Genomic DNA, 20,654 nt, shown 5'->3' with positions numbered 1-20,654 from the left:
GTGACCTCCTGGTCACATGGCAGCAACTTTACCAGTTACTCCAAGGCTCCCCTTCAGGTGAATTACGTAAACAATCTCAATAAACCCCTCAATTGTATTTGATATGTAAAATACAGGAGGAAAGGCCGGGGAAATAGATACTCAATTTAAAGTGAATAAAAAAAAATTCATAAGTAGTAAATACATTTTACAACAACATACATAGTGTGTGATCGTATAAGTGGAATCTGAGTACTGTCGTGCGTATGTAGCCTAATCCCCTACCTTGTGAAAGTACATAAATTATTTTCGTAGACGCGGCTCAAGTAAGCATATCAAAAATCAAATATGTAAAGCAAATACAATAGCGAATATTAATTAAGATGAGAACAAGTAGCAACAATAGAGATAACAGAACCAGATTACAATCAATTACCTATTAACCTTCTATCCTAATTTTTGACCTTCATGTTTTTCTATATAGGATCATGTGTTAGGTAGGCTCATGTCCTATCTAATCACCTCTCCCCAAAACTTATTTTCCCCTTCTCTACCTCTCTTTTTACCGAGTATAGCCAACCTCCCTCTCACGCGTCCTTACTGGAATATTTGTACATCTTCTCTTCACATGTCCGAATCATCTCAGTCTCGTCTCCCGCATTTTTTCCACCATGAAAGACACTTCCAATTCCGACTTCTCCCGAATAGCTTCGTTGTTGATCTTATCTATCCTAATATGTCCATGAATCCATATTAAGATATTTTTTGTACATATTCAAAAATTATTTTAAATGTGATTTGAAAAGGTCATAGTTAGACCGCTATGATTTTCCAAATAATAGTTTATAGATGTTGGACAGTCACTTCAAATTAAAAAAAAAAGTGAGGATTATCTTATGATTTTATTAGGGTATGTGGTAGTTTCCTAATGTGTGTCAAAAGTTTCCAATTAATGTCTCCAATGGTCAAAAGATGCTAAAATAGTCACTTCAATATTACTTGATAAAAATGAATAAAAAAGATTTCTTATTTTCCAAGAGATAAAGGACCAAAGTATTTGATTTTTTTTGTTTTAATGTTAATTTATTTGATCAAAAAGAATAAAAAAGATTTTTTTTGTTTAATGTTAAGCTATATCTCAAAAGGATCGTACTAATAATAATTTTCTTTTTTCTGATATTTATGGGTGCTTTAACTTTCTTTCCAATAAAAGAAATAGGGTAATAATTAGGATATATATATATATAGTTTAGAAATCTTTCTAACGACTTATGCATTTTGTTATCATTTTTAATCCCTATTTGTGCTACGATTTCGTTGAAATACTTCATAAGTCGTCATTAATATGATTCACCTTATTATTAGTGATATTTTTTGGTTCAAATTATTACTGATCATATTAGATTATTTCTTTTTTTTGAAAGACAACTTCAAATTAATTTTTAAAAATAAAATAATGAAATGGTGGGTTCTTATTAAAAAATAATAGTTCAATCATGAAATTGATTGTGATAAGCTCAATTATTTTAAAATGTGAAGGATGTCTTTTTTTATTTTGAAAAGTTTGTGGGAACTTTGGGTAATTAGAGAAACATAGAAGGTAGTCGAAAGAAGTTATAGAATTGATAAATTAAATCGATAATTTTTTAAATTAAAAAAAAAGATTTCTTTCAGTTTCAAAGAGATATAAGACTAAAGCATTTGGATTTTCTTTTTTTGTTTAATGTTAATTTATTTGCCACGATTGTTGACTTCAATTATTTTGATTTGAATACTCTTATCACTATGGATACTTTTGGGACAAATATTATTTTATTTAGAAAGTAAGAAGATAGGAAATTAAGAGAATATATGCCTTAATTTTGAAATTGAAAATTATTAACGATTTTTCTATTAAAAAAAATTAACATTTACTTCAAAAATAAATGACCAAATGAAGTACGGTATATTTTACCCACGAATAAAATGCTCCACTTTTTCGTTCCCATATGAGGCTGCAAAGTGGATTGACAATAAATCGGCATAGAATAATTCATCATGTTCAAACACGAGATAATCACTGATTTATAGATTATCAAATTCCCATAAATAGAATTAAAATGGTCTATATAATTGATCAAGACTTCGCAAACAATGAGTTATATCTTTTCTCTATTAGTTGGTCTACATCGCGGTATTATTAGCGGTTGAAGTTTAGCTTTTCAAACTGCAGGTGGCACGAGTTTTTGCCTCATAAATTAGAAGTAAGAAAATGAATAATGACACGGTCCGCCACCTATCAAGTTTGGGGGCCACCAATGAAGCTCAATATAGTGGTAGTCAACTCATACAATATAATGCTACCACAACCAAAACAGGACTAAAAGAGGGAACGATAGTACATTTTTACTGTTATATATATATTATAGGTTATAGTATAAGGTCTTTATACACATAAATAACAAAGTGAAATTTGTTCATATTTCTATCAATACAACTATGAAGCAAAATATATTGTAGTAACTATTTAGCTTCATCTAGACATTAGAGTACCTTGACATAAAATCCGAGCCATCGAACAGTTGCAATATTAGCATTGGTGCTCCAATCGACCCTCGTACCATAGCAACATGAGAATTAAGGGACGTTAGAACACGTTTTGTTAAAATCCAGGCAACAAATAGTACCCTCTAAATCGAAAAATTTAGGTGGATGGTTTGTTGATCAAAGTTTCCAAGTACTTCTCTACATAGTCTAGGCCACAAGTTGTCTTTACAACAGGCATTATGGCAGGTACATCCAGATAGAATTTCGAATCGGACTCAACGAGTTTGTCCCAACTTTTTAGCTGTTTTCTTGCTTCTCTAATGGCTGCTCTTGTAGCAGAATGGACTGTAGCTGCTAGAAGCAATGGTGGTTCACCAGAAGCTGCAAATTTAATGATGTTAAGTATGTCGAGCCACGCTATCAGAAATGCTTCCCATTGGAATGTACTTAAGAATATATGTTGCTCGGGACTCTTAAAAAATACAACATGGTGGGTGTCGAATCCTCAAATAGCTATGCGTTTTGGAGGATCAGACACGGGTACTACATAATTCTTGGAGGTTTTGAGAAACATAATATTAGAATGCGAAACACATGATTCTATGCATTTTTGGAGAATTCGACACTAGTGCAACAATATTTTTGGAGGTTTTGATCAAGCAACATAGCTTAGAACGGTGAACACATAATCCTATGCATATTTGACACGGGTACGATAACATTTTTGTAGGGTCCGAGCGAACACATTATCTTATGCATTCGAAACGGGTGGAACAACATTTTTGAAGGGTCTGAGCAAAACATAGCTTAGAATGTGGAACACGTGATTCTATGCATTTGACATGGGAGGGACAACATTCTTGGAGGGTCTGATCAAAACATAGCTTAGCACCTGGAACACATGATTCTATGCATTTGACATAGGAGAGACAATATTCTTGGCGGGTCTGAGCAACATATCTTAAAACGTGGAACACATGATTCTATGCATTTGACACTGGGCAACATAGCTTAGAACAAGGAACATGTGTTTCTTCGAGTTGATTAAGTTTTTAAAAATCACTCACCCAAGCAAGCAAAGAAGATGAAATGAGGAAAGAAAAGTACCTTTAGACGATAGAATACGTTTTTTGTGATGTCCACTGTTTAGCACACGAACGTTTAAACATTTAGGTATGGTGTCAATTGTTGGGATATGGTATGTCCAAGTGCTATTTGTAACCATCAATCCGTCTTCGTTTGTAAGATATTCTTCAAGCATAAAATATCCAATTCCTTGTACAAATGCCCCTTCAATCTGAAAAAATATATAGAGTATTAGTGAATACTGAACTTTCATATTCGAATGCTAGTGAAACATTGAAAATTTTGTATGAGTATACTTCAAATGAAAAAAAATGACTTTCACTCGCAAAATTTATAGTGAAATTCATGTTCAAGCACAATTGCAACATCGAAATACTTTTTTTCAACTTCAACATCCAGAAATACTTCTCTTTTTTTTTCAACTTCAACCGAATATTGTCCAAAGTCCATGTAAAATCAAGAGAAAAACGTCTACAAGAATATAACATCCTTGTTACGAACACCCTTCATTCATTCCTTGTAAATAAAGGCAGCATAGGATTTGGATTTTATGGGTTCGGATCTTAGGACAACGATTTCATTTGCTAATATATAACGGAGTTATGAAACTTAAATATATTTGTACATATTTAGTAAATTTCAAGAGCAAAAAGAGAAAAATCTTTTAGAAGATGAACCTGTCCCAAGTCGGTAGCCGGATTCAAGCTCTGACCACAGTCATATATAATATCCGACTGTATAATTCTTGATTGTCCTGTCAAAATATCTATCTCAATCTGCATTTAATCAGCATCTTTATTGTTAGTTTATCATAAGAAAGTGGCGTTTAAACATTAGTCAAGTGATATTTGAAAAAAAAAATAGCATTTGAAAGTAAGTTGAAAATGATATTTGAAAGTTAAAGTGTCTGAACATACATTTCACTTGAAAAACTCCATGGATGCTTTGTGAGAGAAAATTCTTTTTCTTTTCAAATTAGTTTTAAAAGAAATATATTGAAAAAAGCAGAAGAATTTATGGCCAAACGGGGTCTTAATTGGTTTTCATTGCAAAAATCTCCAAAAGATGAATGTCCTACCATGCATTGCATCCACTCAATGAATTGTGAGAGTTGATTTTGCTCGGACTCTTCAAAGATGTCACCAGGTGCGTGTCTGATCCTCCAAAAGTAGTGCATTATTGGAGGATCTGACACGTGTGCAACAACATTTTTGGAGAGTCTGAGCAACATAGCATGTAATGCTTCAACGCCGATACATTCACCAGAAGAATAAGTGGATAAAAAGAACTTTACCTCGCTGACAGCAGCACCATAGTTCAAATATTGCCCGGAACTTGAACCTGGAACAAAATAAGCATGTGCTTGTAGATTGATTTGTTGAGTTTCTGCCTGCAAAGAGAAAGGCCAGCAGAACAATGGGGTTTTAAGAATTTAAACCTTTAAAATGTCTGACTCATGGAAAACAATGCATAACAAATAGAACCCGAGCTAGACATTGTGCAATTCATTTTCAGTGTTACAAAGCAGCACATATAGAGAGAAGAAAAACCTCGCGAATCAGTGTTGTCCAATCGACAGAACCATTTTTTTCCTGAAGTTTTTCCTTCACGGGTGTCAGTCTTTGAACCAGGATATTACAGCAAAGTCGAGCCGCTTCACAACTTGATTCAGACTTTGTGCTTTCAGCAGTATATCCAGTTTGCACTAAGCTTAAGGTGTCTATTTGTATGATTCTGACCTTCTCCACAAGCTCTTCGCTCCAACTTCTCTCGATTAAACTAAGAGCATACGCGATCACCTGTTTAACCTTTGTCCATAATCCTTGTCCAATTTCAACCCCTCCAACTTCACAAACTATTGATCCATCCTGCAAAATGCTTACTTTTGCTGGTGTTGCATGTTGATTAACTTCATGCACTATTGGCAATCGAGAAATGCCCCTTTTCTTCCATGTGTTTTTCTGGTTAAATTGATCAACCATCTTTCTTCTATCGATGAATCTTGAGGAAGTAGCCAACTGATCCATGATACTAGGCAAGGTATATTCTCCTGATTCGCCTGCGCTATCCTTGTAGAATAGTTTAAGGCTTTCGTAAGTATGAATATTTTGACTGATGACAGAGTCCACCTCCATTTTCAGTACACTCGCTATGTGTTCTACTATAGCGTCTGCGATATAAGATCCTTGGACATCCCCGAGTGCTCGCATGGATGATTTGCTGGTAAGGTTCGTCTTGCAATTCCTTATATCGAAAGAAAAGGCACCCCAATTGTATTTTTTGAGTGCTGCAATTACATGAGCTGCTATGACAGGGGTTATATCATCCGATATTCCTCCGTTTACTAAGATATCAGCATATAAGGCTGTGATCTTCCCATTTGACTTGAATCCGACACTGTATGTTACTTTCAAAGGGTGTCTTCCTCCTATTATTACCATATCGGTATTTCTGTTGACGTATATCCTGACAGGGCATCGTAACTTGTATGCTGCAAGTGCACAGGCTGTGGAAACCTGAAGTATCACACAAATCTCAAGTTAGAATCAGTGCATTCTGAATGATTCATTACACTAGTATTTCAACAAAAGCAATAGCTAATATTTCAAAACTGTTCTAAAACTTTCAGTTTCTTTTCTTCTGTTAATAGGTCACTTACTGGCATGCTTCTTATTGCCTTGCCACCGAAGCCACCTCCAGCCCTTCTTGTTATCACACGGATATTATTCTCGGGAACACCAAGACAACGAGCAATCACACTATGTGTATACTCGGGGAACTGAGTTGAAGCATAAACAACCATGGTCTTGTCTTCATCCGGAACTGCTAAGGTAGTCTGTGGCTCCATATAAAAGTAGTACTCCGATGGAAGTCTCAACTGAAAATGATCGATACTAATCAATTATACATTTGAACTATAACCAGACATTTACGATTAAACATACCTAATGTAGAAGCGGATAACTAATCATAGTACCTCAGCGGAAAGAATCTTGTGATCAGCTTCAGCCATTCCTTTCGAGAAATCACCAATTGGATATGTGTCCAGAGACACGGGACCTTGAAGAAAACTTGATCTCTTTACAGCCTCCTCAACAGATAAAATCGACGAAGCTGTATCTTCTGTGTCATATTTAACAACAGCTGTCCTTGCAGCCACATCAGCAGACCTCTGGCTTTTAGCAACCTGTCATTCCACAACAAAATTGAACATGCTTAACCAACTAGTTCAAAGATTTTCTGCACCGAGTATATGAATAATTAATGCTGCATAAAACCGATCGTGCAGATAGAACCTTGAAATGATGGCTTACCACAACAGCAATTCGGTCTCCAGCATATTCGCAATGATCCTCTGCAAATAGAGGTTCAGGACCAAACTGGCTCAAAGCACCTATATTTTCCCCTCCGCTCGGGATATCTTTATATGTAATAATAGCAACAATTCCATCAGCCAATGTATTAGACTCGAGCTGGAGACTAATGCTCTTTACCCTTGCTAATGGTTTTGTACTATAGATAAATGCTCCATGTAGACAGTTCGGGGGTGATGGAATGTCATCAACATAAACAGCTTCACCTGAAAAGAACAATGTTAGGCAACAAAATCAAAGTTATATCGGAGAAAAACAATCATCTAATATGCGAAACCTATATCAATTGTCGACTATACATCAATTCCAAACTAGATTGGGTTGTTAGAAAATGAGATTTTTCTAGATAGTCTTTAGTTTAATAGTTCTCTTTTGAATATTATGTTTAGTTTGTAAAGGAAAGGCAGTCGTTGTTTTATGGAATATGTTTTGTAAGAAAGTCAATAATGGTTGGATAGGTATGGTCTCTACTAACTTATGAAAAGCGTATATAGCTATATGTGTCTAAGCCTTTTGTAATATGCCATATGAATGAAAAAGAAGTTTTGCTGAACCTTATTTTTCTTATAAGTTTAAAAGTCTAACGGTGGTATCATGAGCCCTTCTTCTTGAGGGATCTGTGAAAGCAAGAAAGCTAAGGTTTTCTCCAGTTCTTCTAAGGTGAGAGCTGAGCAGCAGTAACATGGCATCCAACAGCTTCTTGGGTGCAGGCCCTCCTACGTTTACAGGAGAAAATTATCACATATGGGAGAAAAAGACGAAGGCTTATCTCAAAGCTCTTAGTCAATGGGAAACAATAGAAAGTGAAGATGATACTCCTCCACTTGGACCAAATCCAACAGTTGCACAAATGAAGATTTATGAAGATGCAAAGTCAAGGAAACCAAAGGCTCTCACATGTCTTCATTCAGCACTTTCAGATGTGATTTTCACAAGAATAATGGCTTGTGAAACGCCCAAAGAAGCATGGGAGAAGCTAAAAGAGGATTTTGATGGAAGTGACAAAGTGAAGGCTGTCGAACTCTTTAACTCTCAAAAGAGAATTTGAGATGTTAAGGATGAAAGAAGGAGATACTGTGAAAGAGTATTCTGCTAAACTTGTGGAGATCGTAAACAAAATAAGGTTGTTTTGTGCAACTTTTCAAGATTCAAAGGTGGTAGAGAAGATGACGATAAGCTTACCAGCAAGGTTCGAGTCCAAGATTTCAGCAATAGAGGAATCTTGTGATTTGAAGACTTTATCGGTTGCAGAATTGATCAGCAAGTTGCAAGCCCAAGAACAAAGATCAAGTAAAAGAGATGCATAAGTAGAAGAAGTGGCATTTTAGGCACAACATAAAGGCAAGCAGCCTGTGAAGGACAATAGAAGAATAGAAGGAGATAAGGTAGCAAAGAGAAAACCATGGAAGGAATCTTCAAAGAAAGGGAAGGTTCCACCTTGCAGCCATTGTAAAAGAACCAATCATCAAGAAAAAGACTGTTGGTTCAAAGGAAAGCCATCCATTCAGTGTAGATTCTGTAAAAAGATGGGTCATATTGAGAAAAATTTTAGGGTCAAGCAGAATCAACCACAACAACGTCATGCGCAGCAGGAAAATTTTGTTGAAGAGTCGGAAAAGGAAGAAGAAAGCTTTTTTATGTCTTCTCACGAAGAAAACACAAGCAACAAATCCTCATGCTTCATAGACAGTGGATGTACGAGTCATATGTCACACAATGAGCTCTTGTTTCACACACTGGACAAGTCGTTCAAAGCTAAAGTTAGGATGGGAAATGGTGAAACAGTCGATGCACATGGAAAGGGTTCAGTTGCCTTTCAAACTACACAAGATACAAAGTTTATACATGATGTGTTGTATGTTCCTTGTTTAGCATGTAACTTGTTAAGTGTGGCTCAAATGATGTCTAAAGGTTGTTCCTTATTTTTTAAGGGCAAACATTATTTGATTTTTGACTCTGAAGATAGTTGATTGTTAAAGTAGAAATGGTGGATAAAAAATTTCCTTTAGATGGGAAGTTTGATAGTGCAAATTTTGCAAGTATGGATGAGTCATGGTTGTGGGACAAAAGATATGGTCATTTTAACTATGCTACTTTAAAGTTTATGTATGAAAAGGGATTGACTAAGGATTTTCCTGAGATTTCACTATTTAAAGAAGTTTGTGAATCATGTCAGATGGGTAAGGTACACAGGAAAGCATTTCCTAAAAATGCTCCCTGGAGGGCAACTGAAAAACTTGAACTAGTTCACACTGATGTGTACAGACATCATCTTTAGGACAAAATAAATACTTTGTTCTCTTTATTGATGACTTAACAAGGATGATTTGGTGTATTTTTTGAGTAACAAGTCTCAAGTATTTTGAGTTTATAAGAAATTTAAAGCTTTTGTTGAAAGATAAAGTGGTCGTAAGTTGAAGTCTTTGAGGTCGGACAATGGTGGTGAATACACTTCAAATGAGTTCAATAAGTATTCTGAAGATATGGGGATTGATCATAAGTTGACAGTGAGTTATTAACCCGAACAAAATGGAGTCTCGGAGAGGAAGAATAGGACTGTTGTTGAAATAACTAGATGTTTGTTGCTTGAAAAGAATCTACCACAAAGCTTTTGGGCAGAAGCTATTTATACTTCAGTGTATCTATTAAATAGGCTGCCAACTAAAGTTGTGGATGAAAAAACTCCTATTGAGGCATGGAGTGGAATAAAACCATCTGCCAAGCACTTAAAAATCTTTGGTTCGATTTGCTATTCTCATGTTCCTTCGGTCAAAAGAAGCAAACTTGAACCGAAAGGTGAATTGGGGATATTTATTGGTTATTCATTGCAAGCCAAGGGTTATAGAGTTTTCAACTTGCAAACAAAAAGTATTCTCATCATAAGAGATGTAGTAGTAGACAAGAATGCTTATTGGAACTGAGATAAGGAGCAAATTGAGAAAGATAATGCAGGTTTTCAGAATTTGCGTCCACTGCAATCCTCACTTGATTCGCCCATTTTGAAGACAAAGTCCCTTTCTGAGATATATGAAGGATGTAATGTTTCAATCTCGGAACCAAATAGCTATCAAGAAGCATCAAGATTTGAAGTTTGGATTGAAGCTACGAAGGAGGAGATTGGTATGATAGAGAAATGACACTTGGAAGTTGGTTGATAAACCCAAAGACAGAAATGTAATAGGGGTGAAATGGGTTTATTGAACCAAATTTAATCCAGATGGTTCAGTTTATAAATACAAGGCAAGGTTTGTTGTGAAGGCTTACGTGCAAGTTGCAGGTCTGGATTATGGAGACACATTTGCACCTGTTGCACGACATGATACAATAAGGCTTCTATTTGCTTTGGCAGCTCAATCAAATTGGAAGTTGTATCCTATGGATGTGAAATCGACATTCTTAAATGGACAGTTGCAGGAATGGAGGATAAAGTCTACAAGCTACATAAGGTATTGTATGGATTAAAGCAGGCTCCTCGAGCCTGGTACAGTAAGATTGATTCTCATATTATTTATCGTGGCTTCAAGAGAAGTGAAAATGAAGCCACTTTATATGTGAAGAAGGCAAAAGGAGGAGATGTGCTTGTTTTCACTCTATGTTGATGATCTTCTGTTAACACAGGAAGCAATGAAGCTATGATGAATCAGTTCAAGCAAGAAATGGAGACTAAGTTTAAAATGTCAGATTTGGGTGCAATGAATTACTTTTTGGGAATGGAGATTCATCAAGCTACTGATGGAATCTTCATTTCTCAGAGAAAATATGCATGGGATATTCTTAAAAGATTTGAGATGGAGAGATGCAAGCTTGTATCGACCCAATTGGTTCACAATGAAAAGATTTCAAAGTTTGAAGGAGGTGATAGGGTTGATCCTGCAGTTTATAGAAGCCTAATGGGTAGTTTGTTGTATTTGACAGCAACAAGACCTGATCTCATGTTCACCGCAAGTCTTCTGTCTAGATTTATGCATGCTCCAAGTCAAGTTCATCTTGGTGTCGCTAAGCGAACATTGAGGTATATCAAGGGAACTGTTGATTATGGTATTTGGTTTAAAAAGGAAAAGCAAGGGAAATTGATGGGTTATTCAGATAGTGATTGGGCAGGAAGCTTTGATGATATGGAAAGCACTTTTGGATATGCTTTTATACTTAGTTCAGGCATATGTTCTCATGGAATTCAAAGAAGCAAGAGGTGGTAGCTCAATCTTCTGCAGAAGCTGAATATATCGCCGCTGCTGGTGCAACTAATCAGGCTCTATGGTTAAGAAAGATTCTACGTGATCTGGGGCAAAATGACATTGAAGCTACTGTCATTAAGGTTGACAATAAGTCAGCAATATCTATGGCCAAAAAATCCTGTGCAACATGGTCGTAGCAAGCATATAAATGTGAAGTTTCACGCTATCAGGCAAGCAGAGAAGGATGGCGAAGTTAAATTTGTTCATTGCAGCTCAGATCAACAGATTGCAAACATCATGACCAAGGCTCTTCCGAAGGGGAAATTTGAAGTTCTAAGGGCTAAGCTGGGAGTATCCAAGAAAAATCTCAAGGAGGAGTGTTAGAAAATGAAATTTTTCTCGATAGTGTTTAGTTTAATAGTTCTCTTTTGAATATTATATTTAGTTTGTAAAGAAAAGGTAGTCCTTGCTTTACGGAATATGTTTTGTAAGAAAGTCAATAGTGGTTGGATAGGTATGGTCTCTACTAACTTTTAAAAAGCTTATATAGCTATATGTGTCTAAGCCTTTTGTAATATGCCATATGAATGAAAAAGTTCTGTTGAACCTTATTTTTCTTATAAGTTTAAAAGTCTAACATGGGTTGGATAAACGAATCCTCTACATTCGTTACCACTCTCTATGATTATACAAAACCCGAGCCGTACTGCCAAAGGGAGTATTGCAAAAGGAGCAACAGAAAAAGAAAACAATGAGAATAACTGCTGATCAAGAAAATAGCAACCATCTCGAGAACAAAATAGTTTAAGCCATGTCCCAAAAAATAAAAGTAAATAAAGGAAAGAGAAATGTTGACATTGATAACCAGAAACAAGTTCTGATGAATATGTATTAATACCACTAAATGACTCCACTCGATCAGCCTTATAGTTGTACCCTATGTTGCTCGGAATCTCCAAAAATATTATCGCACAGGCTGCACCCGTGTCTGATCCTCCAAACGCACTGCTTTTGGAGGATCCGACAGTCACCTGTCGGAATTTTTGAAGCGTCCGAGCAACACAGGTTATACCTAAGACTTGGCAATGGAATGAATCTTAGCAATTGTTTTATGCATATACAAGAAACATATCAACATATTTCCTATATCCTTTTGAAGAGTTACTTTGAACAAGTTCCTCTAGACTCCATCCTGAATATGTTCAATGATTGTAGAATGGAAATCTAATGGACATTTATGAAGAAATAAAGAGACCGGAATGTATCATCATTTTTTATTGATTTCCATTTATCGGAGAAGCTTAAAGATACTGGTCATTCACATCGTGTTATTATCAGACTTGGCCCCGTCTGAGAAAACAGATTTCTAATGATTTGTATCATCGAATTGACAACACAATAACTACTACGCCTCAGTCCCAAACATCTCAAAATATAGAGAATATGGAAAATGTTCAATTATGTCTTATGCATGCTTGAGCTTAATTTGGAATGTAATAATCATCATAGATGGTGATCAGTCATGGTATCCATAGACTAGATTCTTTTTCAGCCAAAATCCTGATTGTGTTTTGCTTCTTCTGATCATCGAGCCTGATCGACTCGACTCTTTTCCCTGCCCCTGCCCCTATATCTAACCGCTGCTCATCCTGATCATATATAGGCACGTTCATGATGCATCATAATCAAAAGGCCTTAAAGTAAAGAAGATCTATGCATTAGTATATTGTCATGATCACGTAGTAGCTCAATATTATTGACAACTTGAAAGTACCCTAGGCCTTTGTCATAACTATATCTCCAAACATAAGCATTGTCAAAGCCAGGAAAGTAAGAAGAGAGAATAATACACAATTGGGCTTAACATGCACAAAGATGAAACAGAAAGAGAGAGAGAGAGAGAGAGAGAGAGAGAAACAAACCAGAAGCTTGCATTGCAGCTCCATACTTTTCCAACGGTTCACCAACTGGATAGTACTCGGTACTTGATTCCACAACCTGCTCACCAGATGATATTATTGTCTGCGTATTTCCTTGACTAGTATCACCATCATCATTACTTCCAGAACCATCTTCTAAAAAAGTTTCACCAATTCCATCGAACAAACCACTGGAAATTGCAGAATCCACATCCATAAAAGGATGCAGAAACTTGAATAGAAAACTGACAGCCAAGCTTGACCGGTATTCGGGGTATGAAGTCCCCGGTTCAGAGATTACATCTAGCTTGACTAATTTCAGTGCTTCATACAGAATCTTGACGTTCAATATCTTCCCGGTTAAATATTTCTCTACTGTTTTGGCCCTTATGGCATGATTTGTCCCAAAAGCACCATATGCCAACCTGATAGAATCTATCACAACTCCATTCCTGTGAGGAGAAACATCAGCTAAGAAAGCAGCATTTACATACGCCAATGCACTCCCGAGAGGTCTTGGTGCAGCTCGATAGGTTTCAAACAGAAAGTTCAGAAGAAAATTGCCGCTCTTTTTGAATGGGATCCAGACACTTAGAAGCACACTTCTTGAGTCTAGTGCTGGCCTTGCTAAGAGCTCCTCCCATTTAACCTTTTCTTGTCCTCGAATGGTCAATATACTAACCGTAGCATCCACTCCAAGAAATAATGTAGACATATCAGAAGGAAAACCAAACTTCTGTGCCATAGCTAAATTTCCCCCCACACTAGCAGTGTTTCTGACAAACGGATTAGCAATCTTCTCCATATGTTGAGCCAACTTCCGGGACACCATCTCTCCATATAAACTCAAATTGACTTTGGTTCCCTCATTCAAGAATGAAATAACTCTAGATATTGTCACAGTTGCTCCGATTTCGATTCCTTTGTGATTCCTATTGAGGATCGAAAGTTCAGGGATATGCCTCAGATCGATGTACTGGTCATATCGCTGTGTTTCCTTATAATAACCAGTGCCAGTATTACCAACAACTATTTTAACGCTCCCGACATTTTCAGCCAGACCATACTTCAACAAGCCTTGTAGCTCCTTTATAGAAACAGGACTAAACCAAGAGTACCTCGTGGAATCCAAAAGTGTGATGGATTCACTTTTCATGAATTCAGGAAATCTAACAAGATCCTTACTTGGATCATACGGAGGCAACTTACTCGCTTTGGTTTCCCTGGAATCTCCTTTTTTCCAAAAGGCATTGAATCCCAAATCCTCTATATCAACATCAGAAGCGAAACTCTTGCAGGCATCAGCGATGGGCCGGTATCCAGTGCAACGACAAAGGTTTCCCGAAATGGACTTTTCAGCTTCAAATGAAGATAGATTAGAGAATCCTTTTTGTGGAGAATCTTGATTGTTCTGTTTATCGGCGTTGATGAGAGCTGAGTAAAATGACATACACATCCCAGGAGTGCAAAATCCACATTGAGATGCATGGAAACCAGCAAATCTTTGATGAATTGGGTGATAACCATCTCTAGTGTTACCAAGGCCATCACTTGTAGTAATTGCACAACCATTTAAACTGCAAATAAGTGTAAGGCATGAACTCACACTAAAATCTTCAGCTCTGTTTAGTTTAGGATCATACTTTGAGACTAAAACAACACAAGCTCCACAACCACCTGAAAATCATCAAAATTACAAGCAAAATCTCAATTTCCGATAACAATAACAACTAAGCCTCAAGCCCAAGAAAGTTGGGGTCAGCTATATATGAATTATTTACGGACCATATCGCTCAACTTAAGCTCAGCTATGTCACTATTATACAACGATGATAACAACTAAGCCTCAATCCCAAGCAAGTTGGCCAGACTATATGAATTATTGCTGATCATATTCTCAATCTAAGTGTATTTACGTCAATATCATACAACAAAAATAACAACTAAGCCTCAATCCCAAGAAAGTTGGGTCGGCTATATGAATCATCACTGACTATATCAATCAATTTAAGCTCTTTTATGTCAATACTATGCAACAACTACCAGCTACTACGCCTCTATCCAAACGAGTTCGGGGCAACTATATGAGCTACTTCATTTAAACTCATCTTAGACCCATATCACTCAAGTACGCACCCCAAAGGGGTGTAGTATAGGCAGCCTACTTCCTACCCTAACGTAAGCATCAGCGGTTGATTCCACGGCTCGTACCCTGACCTATAGGTCACACGGAGACGATTTATCATTGCTTCAAAACTCCCCTTTATCAGCTAAGTATTATACAAACTAAAAACTAAATATGTGACACAAACATTTAACTGGATTTGGCAAAAGTTGAAATTAACATAAAGAAGCAAAGAAGAGCTCCATCTATCTAAAGTTGCTGAAAGGAGGAATCAAGTATCTCAGTGTGTCAAAAAAGGGTAAATGCTACATTTACATGCTCAAATAATAGGAAAAATCAAACAAAAATAATAACTATTCCCTCCATTCATATAACGATATTTTACTGAACATAAAGTTTCGAAAGAAAGACTTTTAGAACTTGCAGTCTTAAACATGCTATGGCATTTTATATGGCTACACGAGCATGTCATTGAGACTGAAATAGAAAGTTTAAAATTTAAAGATTCTCAAATATAGAAATATGTCATTCCTTATGAAATAAATTAAAAAAGGAAAAAGGCTCAAATATGACATCAAACTTTGAGAAAAAGCTCATCTATGCTATATGTTAAAAGTTTGCTCATCTATGTCATTTTTGTTAAAGAAAAGGCTCATTCATGCCATTATAGGTTAATTGAAAACTCATCCGATTTTGTAAAACCAGTTTGTCCATGTGACAAACGATGATTCGACCACGTCATTAATTCTTTTATAAACACACACACAAAAAAATGCCATGCACTCCATATTTATACCCAATCATATTCATTTGAGTTAATGGTAACTAACACACCTAAATATCTTGATTTTTCGAGTTTTCATACTTTAGGTGTATCCTGGACAGGTTGGTCCCTAGAACAGGTTTTTGTGCCAAAGGAAAAAGGTCAGATATACCCCCTCAACTTTGTCAATTAGAGTTGATATACCACTCATTATAAAAGTGGTTCATATATACCTCTATTGTTACACAAATGACTCACATATATCTTTTTCCTCTAATAGAAGTAAAAAAAATCAATTAAATTTATTTCTTAAAAAAATTAAATATAAACATTCATGTAGGGGTATATTTGATCTTTCTCACATGTATTTTTTTTTCCTTGTAGCAATGGCTAATTTAGATTATTTTTTTGACAGTTAAATTTTTTTTTTACTAACTTTCTTGTAAAATTTATCATATATGCCCCAAATGTTTTTACACGTACAAAAAATAAATTACAATATAGCTGGAAAAAATTAGTTTTACATTTTTTTCTTACTTTTTTTTTTCAGTCACACATCTTTTATTTTATTTATCATATTTGTACACTAAAGAGTGAAAGAAAAAAGTAATTAAGAGTAAGGAACTCAAATAATGATAATCAAGGAAGTCAAAAAAAAATATGTGTGAAAAAGATCATGTATACCCCTACATGAGTTTTTTGAAAATTAAAAATCAATGTAAAATTAATTTTTTTTCACTTCCTCTAGATAAAAGGGTATATGTGAGCCACTTTTATAATGGTAGTAGTATATATGAGACATATTTATAACGGTAGGAGTATATGTGAGCCGCATTTTGGTGTAATTAGGAGTATATCAACAATAAATGACAAAGTTGAAAAGTATATCAGGTCTTTTTTATTATAGTAAACAACATTTGTCTTTAACTAAACCTCTCGAGTTCTAACTTGAGTTCAGAATAATCGAGCTCCAAAGCGAGTATCAAATGAGTAACAAAACAAAAGAACAAAATAAGGGAAAGGAGAATTTACCTTCACCACAACCAAGTTTGGGACTCTTGAAAGAAGCATGATATCTCAAGAATTGAAGCAAAGTAGTAGAAGGATCTACACATGATAACTCAATTCTCTCTCCATTAACTGCAAAGACTAAGTTCCCATTTCTCTCTGACACCTCCATATAAAAAATATAAATTTATTTTTGTTTATTCTAAGCCAAAAAAATAAAAATAGTTAGGTCTATAAATTATTTCCCTCATATAGATTCATGAACATTTCTTGAATTATTTATAGTGTGATGAGAATTGCTAGTAGTGAGTAAATTTGTTTAGCTACCTTTCTCTGCCATGTGATTAAACAGGACATACTCACCTACCGTTTATCAAGTACATAATCCAAAATAGGAAGATATCAAGTTCAAGGATTAGAATAAAAGGTTAATAGGTCAAGTATTGTCTTGATCCCTTTTTAGTAATATTGTTATTATTATTCTCCTACTGTCTAAGTATTCGATTTTAGTATTACATGTTGTTTCATTTGCTTTAGTGATCATATTATTTTGTTGATGCTATTGTTCACTCTACTTCATTGTTTTTGTTTGTTCGCTATTGTATTTTCTTTACATTCTTGTTATTTTGATATGTTTTTCTTGAGTCGAGTGTCTATCAGAAATAGCATCTCTACTTTTACAAGGTACGAGTAAGATTGTGTATATATTATTCTCCATAGACTTCACTTATGAAATTATATTGAGGGTGAGGAGAGGAGTGCCTATCTCGGAGAATTAGTTCGGATTCATGTCGGAGCGATCGACTACTGAAGCAATCCATCTTATGTGGAGACTGGTGGAGAAATTTAGAGAAAGAAAAAAGGATCTTCATATGGTATTCATTGATATTGAAAAGGCTTGTGAAAAACATCTGAAGGATGTTCTCTGGAGGTTTTTGGAGGTTAAAGGTGTTTCGGTGGTGTATATTACAGAGATAAAGGACATGTATGATGGAGCCAAGACTCGAGTTAGGAAGGTGGGAGGTGACTCGGAGCATTTTCCTGTTGAGATGGGACTACATCAGGGATCTGTACTGAGTCCTTTTCTTTTTGCCTTAGTGATAGATAAGCTGACACGGTCTATTCAAGAGGAGGTTCCATGGTGTATGCTATTTGCGGACGACATAGTTTTAATTGATGAGATTCGGGAGAGAGTTAATGATAGGTTGGAGGTTTGGAGACATACTCTGGAGTCCAAAGGATTTAGATTAAGCAGGACCAAAACAGAATACTTGGAGTGCAAATTAAGTAGTGTGATGGATGAAAAGGGCATAGAAGTGAAGCTTGCCACTCAGCCTATCTCCAAGACTGAAAGCTTTAAATACCTTGGATCCATCAACCAGAGCAGTGGGGATATCGATGAGGATGTCACGCATCGTATTGGGGAAGCGTGGTTGAAATGGAGGCTTGCCTATGGAGTCCTGTGTGACAAGAAAGTACCACATAAACTTAAAGGTAAGTTCTACAGAATGGTGGTTAGACCGACGTTGTTATACGGAGTGGAGTGTTGACCGGTAAAGAAATCTCATGTCCAGAAGATGCATGTTGCGGAGATGAGAATGCTGAGATGAATGTGTGGACACACTAGGAGTGATAAGATTAGGAATGAGGTCATTCGGGAGAAGGTGGGAGTGGACTCTGTGGCAGACAAGATGAGAGAAGCGAGACTGAGATGGTTTGGACGTGTGCAGAGGAGGGGTATCGATGCCTCAGTTAGGAGGTGCGAGCGATTGGATTTGGGGGCTATGCGAAGAGGTATGGGTAGACCAAAAAAGTATTGGGGAGAGGTGATTAGACAAGATATGGCACTACTCCATATCACCGAGGACATGACCTTAGATAAAAAAGAGTGGAGGTCGTGAATTAGGGTAGAAGGCTAGTAGAGGTAGAATGGTATCTTGCCATTTGTCGATTTAGGGTGGTCGTAGGTCTAGGCGTGCCATTAGAGTTGCGGTGTTTTATTTTGTTTTGATTACCATATTATATTTTAATCGTTATTGTCCTTGTCTTGTAAAACTTGCATCATTTTTTTTATCAATATGCTCTCTCTATCTCTCCCTGTATATAAATATATGTATTTATTTACTTTACTTATGTATTTATTTACTTATTTATTTTTACTTATACCTGGAATGTGTCTTTTGAGCCGATGGTTTTTCAGAAACATCCTCTCTATCTCTATGAGGTAGTGGTAAGGTCTGCGTACACCCTACCCTCCCCAGACTCCACTTATGGGATCCCACTGGGTATGTTGTTGTTGTTTTACTTATGTCACTTTCTTGTTTTTGTTAGTGAAAAAAGAAGAACCAAACACGTTTAGCTTTTCTAAGTAACTGGAACTTTGACAAAATTAGGATTCGAAAGTCAATCTACTTTGAAATTTCATAAAAAAAAAGGACTAAATATCAGTATTTGTCAATTTTAAAAGTACTTAGCTTGCTTCCACAACAAAAATTAGGTGGGATAATAATGAGATTTTTAATAGGCCATTAAAATTTAACTATCATTTTAAATATAATTAAAAGATAATATCTCCACATATCTACTCATTTTCATTGTTTATATCAAATTATAATAATTTATTATAATTAAATGACTTAATTAAATGGAAAAAATAATATCGCACATATCCATGGTCAATCATAGAAAAGTTTATGTGCAAATATATGTCAGGTGTCTATTTGTTTGGTGTAAGCATTGAATACAGATTATTTTTTTAACCTTCTTGTGGGGTACTGATAATTAAGTTATAGAAGTTTACGTGCATATATATCATATATTAATTTGTTTGATGTAAACATCGAATACCAATAAGGTTTTACTTTTGGGAGTGTACTAGCTACATGAACAAACTGTGTAGTATAACAAGTTTTGCACGCAAATGCGGACGGAGCTAGCATAGAAAGTACGAGTTCAAGAGGACTCACTAACTTTTATTCAAATCCTATAAATTTGGTGAATTCATCGTGTGTATATATATATATATATACCGACTATATCTATACGAGTCAAAAAGAACTAGATGATAATGAGACAGAAAGTACTATAGAAACAGAACAAGAAGAATTAATGAATATAGAAATAATACAAGAAGCAAAAAGATTATACGAAGAAAATAATTATATAGTCTTTAAATGCAAAGGATGTAAACAAGGCAATATGAATATCACAGCAACGGCAAATATTAATTTAGGGTAAATTAATAAAGTTACAAAAAAATTTATTAAATGTAGACGAATATATGTCATATATATATATATATAATAAAGTCAAATCTCACAAACTATAAATTTGAATTCGTCTTTCGCACGCAAAAGCACTTCTTTACTGTAAGCAATGAGTTTTATTAGATATATGATTACTAAAGATCCAAAAACTACTACTCATCAACAAATTTGGTTTTGATAATTCTCAAAATAACAACTTTTTTTTATTTTTACAAACTTAAAAGACTAAAGATTACGTTTAGGCTAAGGAATATGAAAATTAAATATGAATTTCGATGAATCATTAAAAAGATATTAACTACACCACTAAAAGTTGTAATGGGGATGAATAGAATTTCACATTCTTTAATCAGATATTTTGAATTTAAAATTCGAGTATGAAATAACTTTGCAAATTTAAATTAGTCAGACCCTAAATGAGTGTCAAACACCG

The 20,654-nt window shown here is 35.4% G+C and overlaps 1 protein-coding gene across 1 annotated transcript; it reads right to left on the bottom strand.

Moving 5' to 3' along the window:
- Nucleotides 1-2,339: 2,339 nt before the first annotated feature.
- Nucleotides 2,340-17,214, bottom strand: LOC129902287 (aldehyde oxidase 4-like). The gene is made up of 10 exons (XM_055977456.1): nt 16,980-17,214; nt 13,063-14,736; nt 6,906-7,171; nt 6,569-6,778; nt 6,251-6,469; nt 5,142-6,107; nt 4,886-4,981; nt 4,269-4,367; nt 3,613-3,802; nt 2,340-2,886 (listed from the first exon to the last, which is right to left on the bottom strand). The coding sequence occupies exons 1-10, from the start codon at nt 17,125-17,127 to the stop codon at nt 2,663-2,665; spliced, it is 4,092 nt and encodes a 1,363-aa protein (XP_055833431.1). The 5' UTR covers nt 17,128-17,214; the 3' UTR covers nt 2,340-2,662.
- Between the last annotated feature and the right edge of the window lie 3,440 nt (nt 17,215-20,654).

Source organism: Solanum dulcamara, chromosome 9, assembly GCF_947179165.1.
Source record: "Solanum dulcamara chromosome 9, daSolDulc1.2, whole genome shotgun sequence".
NCBI classification, from domain to species: Eukaryota; Viridiplantae; Streptophyta; class Magnoliopsida; order Solanales; family Solanaceae; genus Solanum; species Solanum dulcamara.
Note: the sequence above shows the minus strand (reverse complement) of the source record. Positions and strands in the feature narration are given on the sequence as shown.

Excerpts from the sequence above, each read along its gene's own strand:
- LOC129902287 (XM_055977456.1), bottom strand. The coding sequence starts at position 17,127 with ATGGAGGTGTCAGAGAGAAATGGGAACTTAGTCTTTGCAGTTAATGGA. Across the intron at positions 6,470-6,568 it reads ACAAGATTCTTTCCGCTGAG|TTGAGACTTCCATCGGAGTA; the intron begins GTACTATGATTA and ends GATCATTTTCAG. Across the intron at positions 3,803-4,268 it reads CGGCTACCGACTTGGGACAG|ATTGAAGGGGCATTTGTACA; the intron begins GTTCATCTTCTA and ends ATATTTTTTCAG.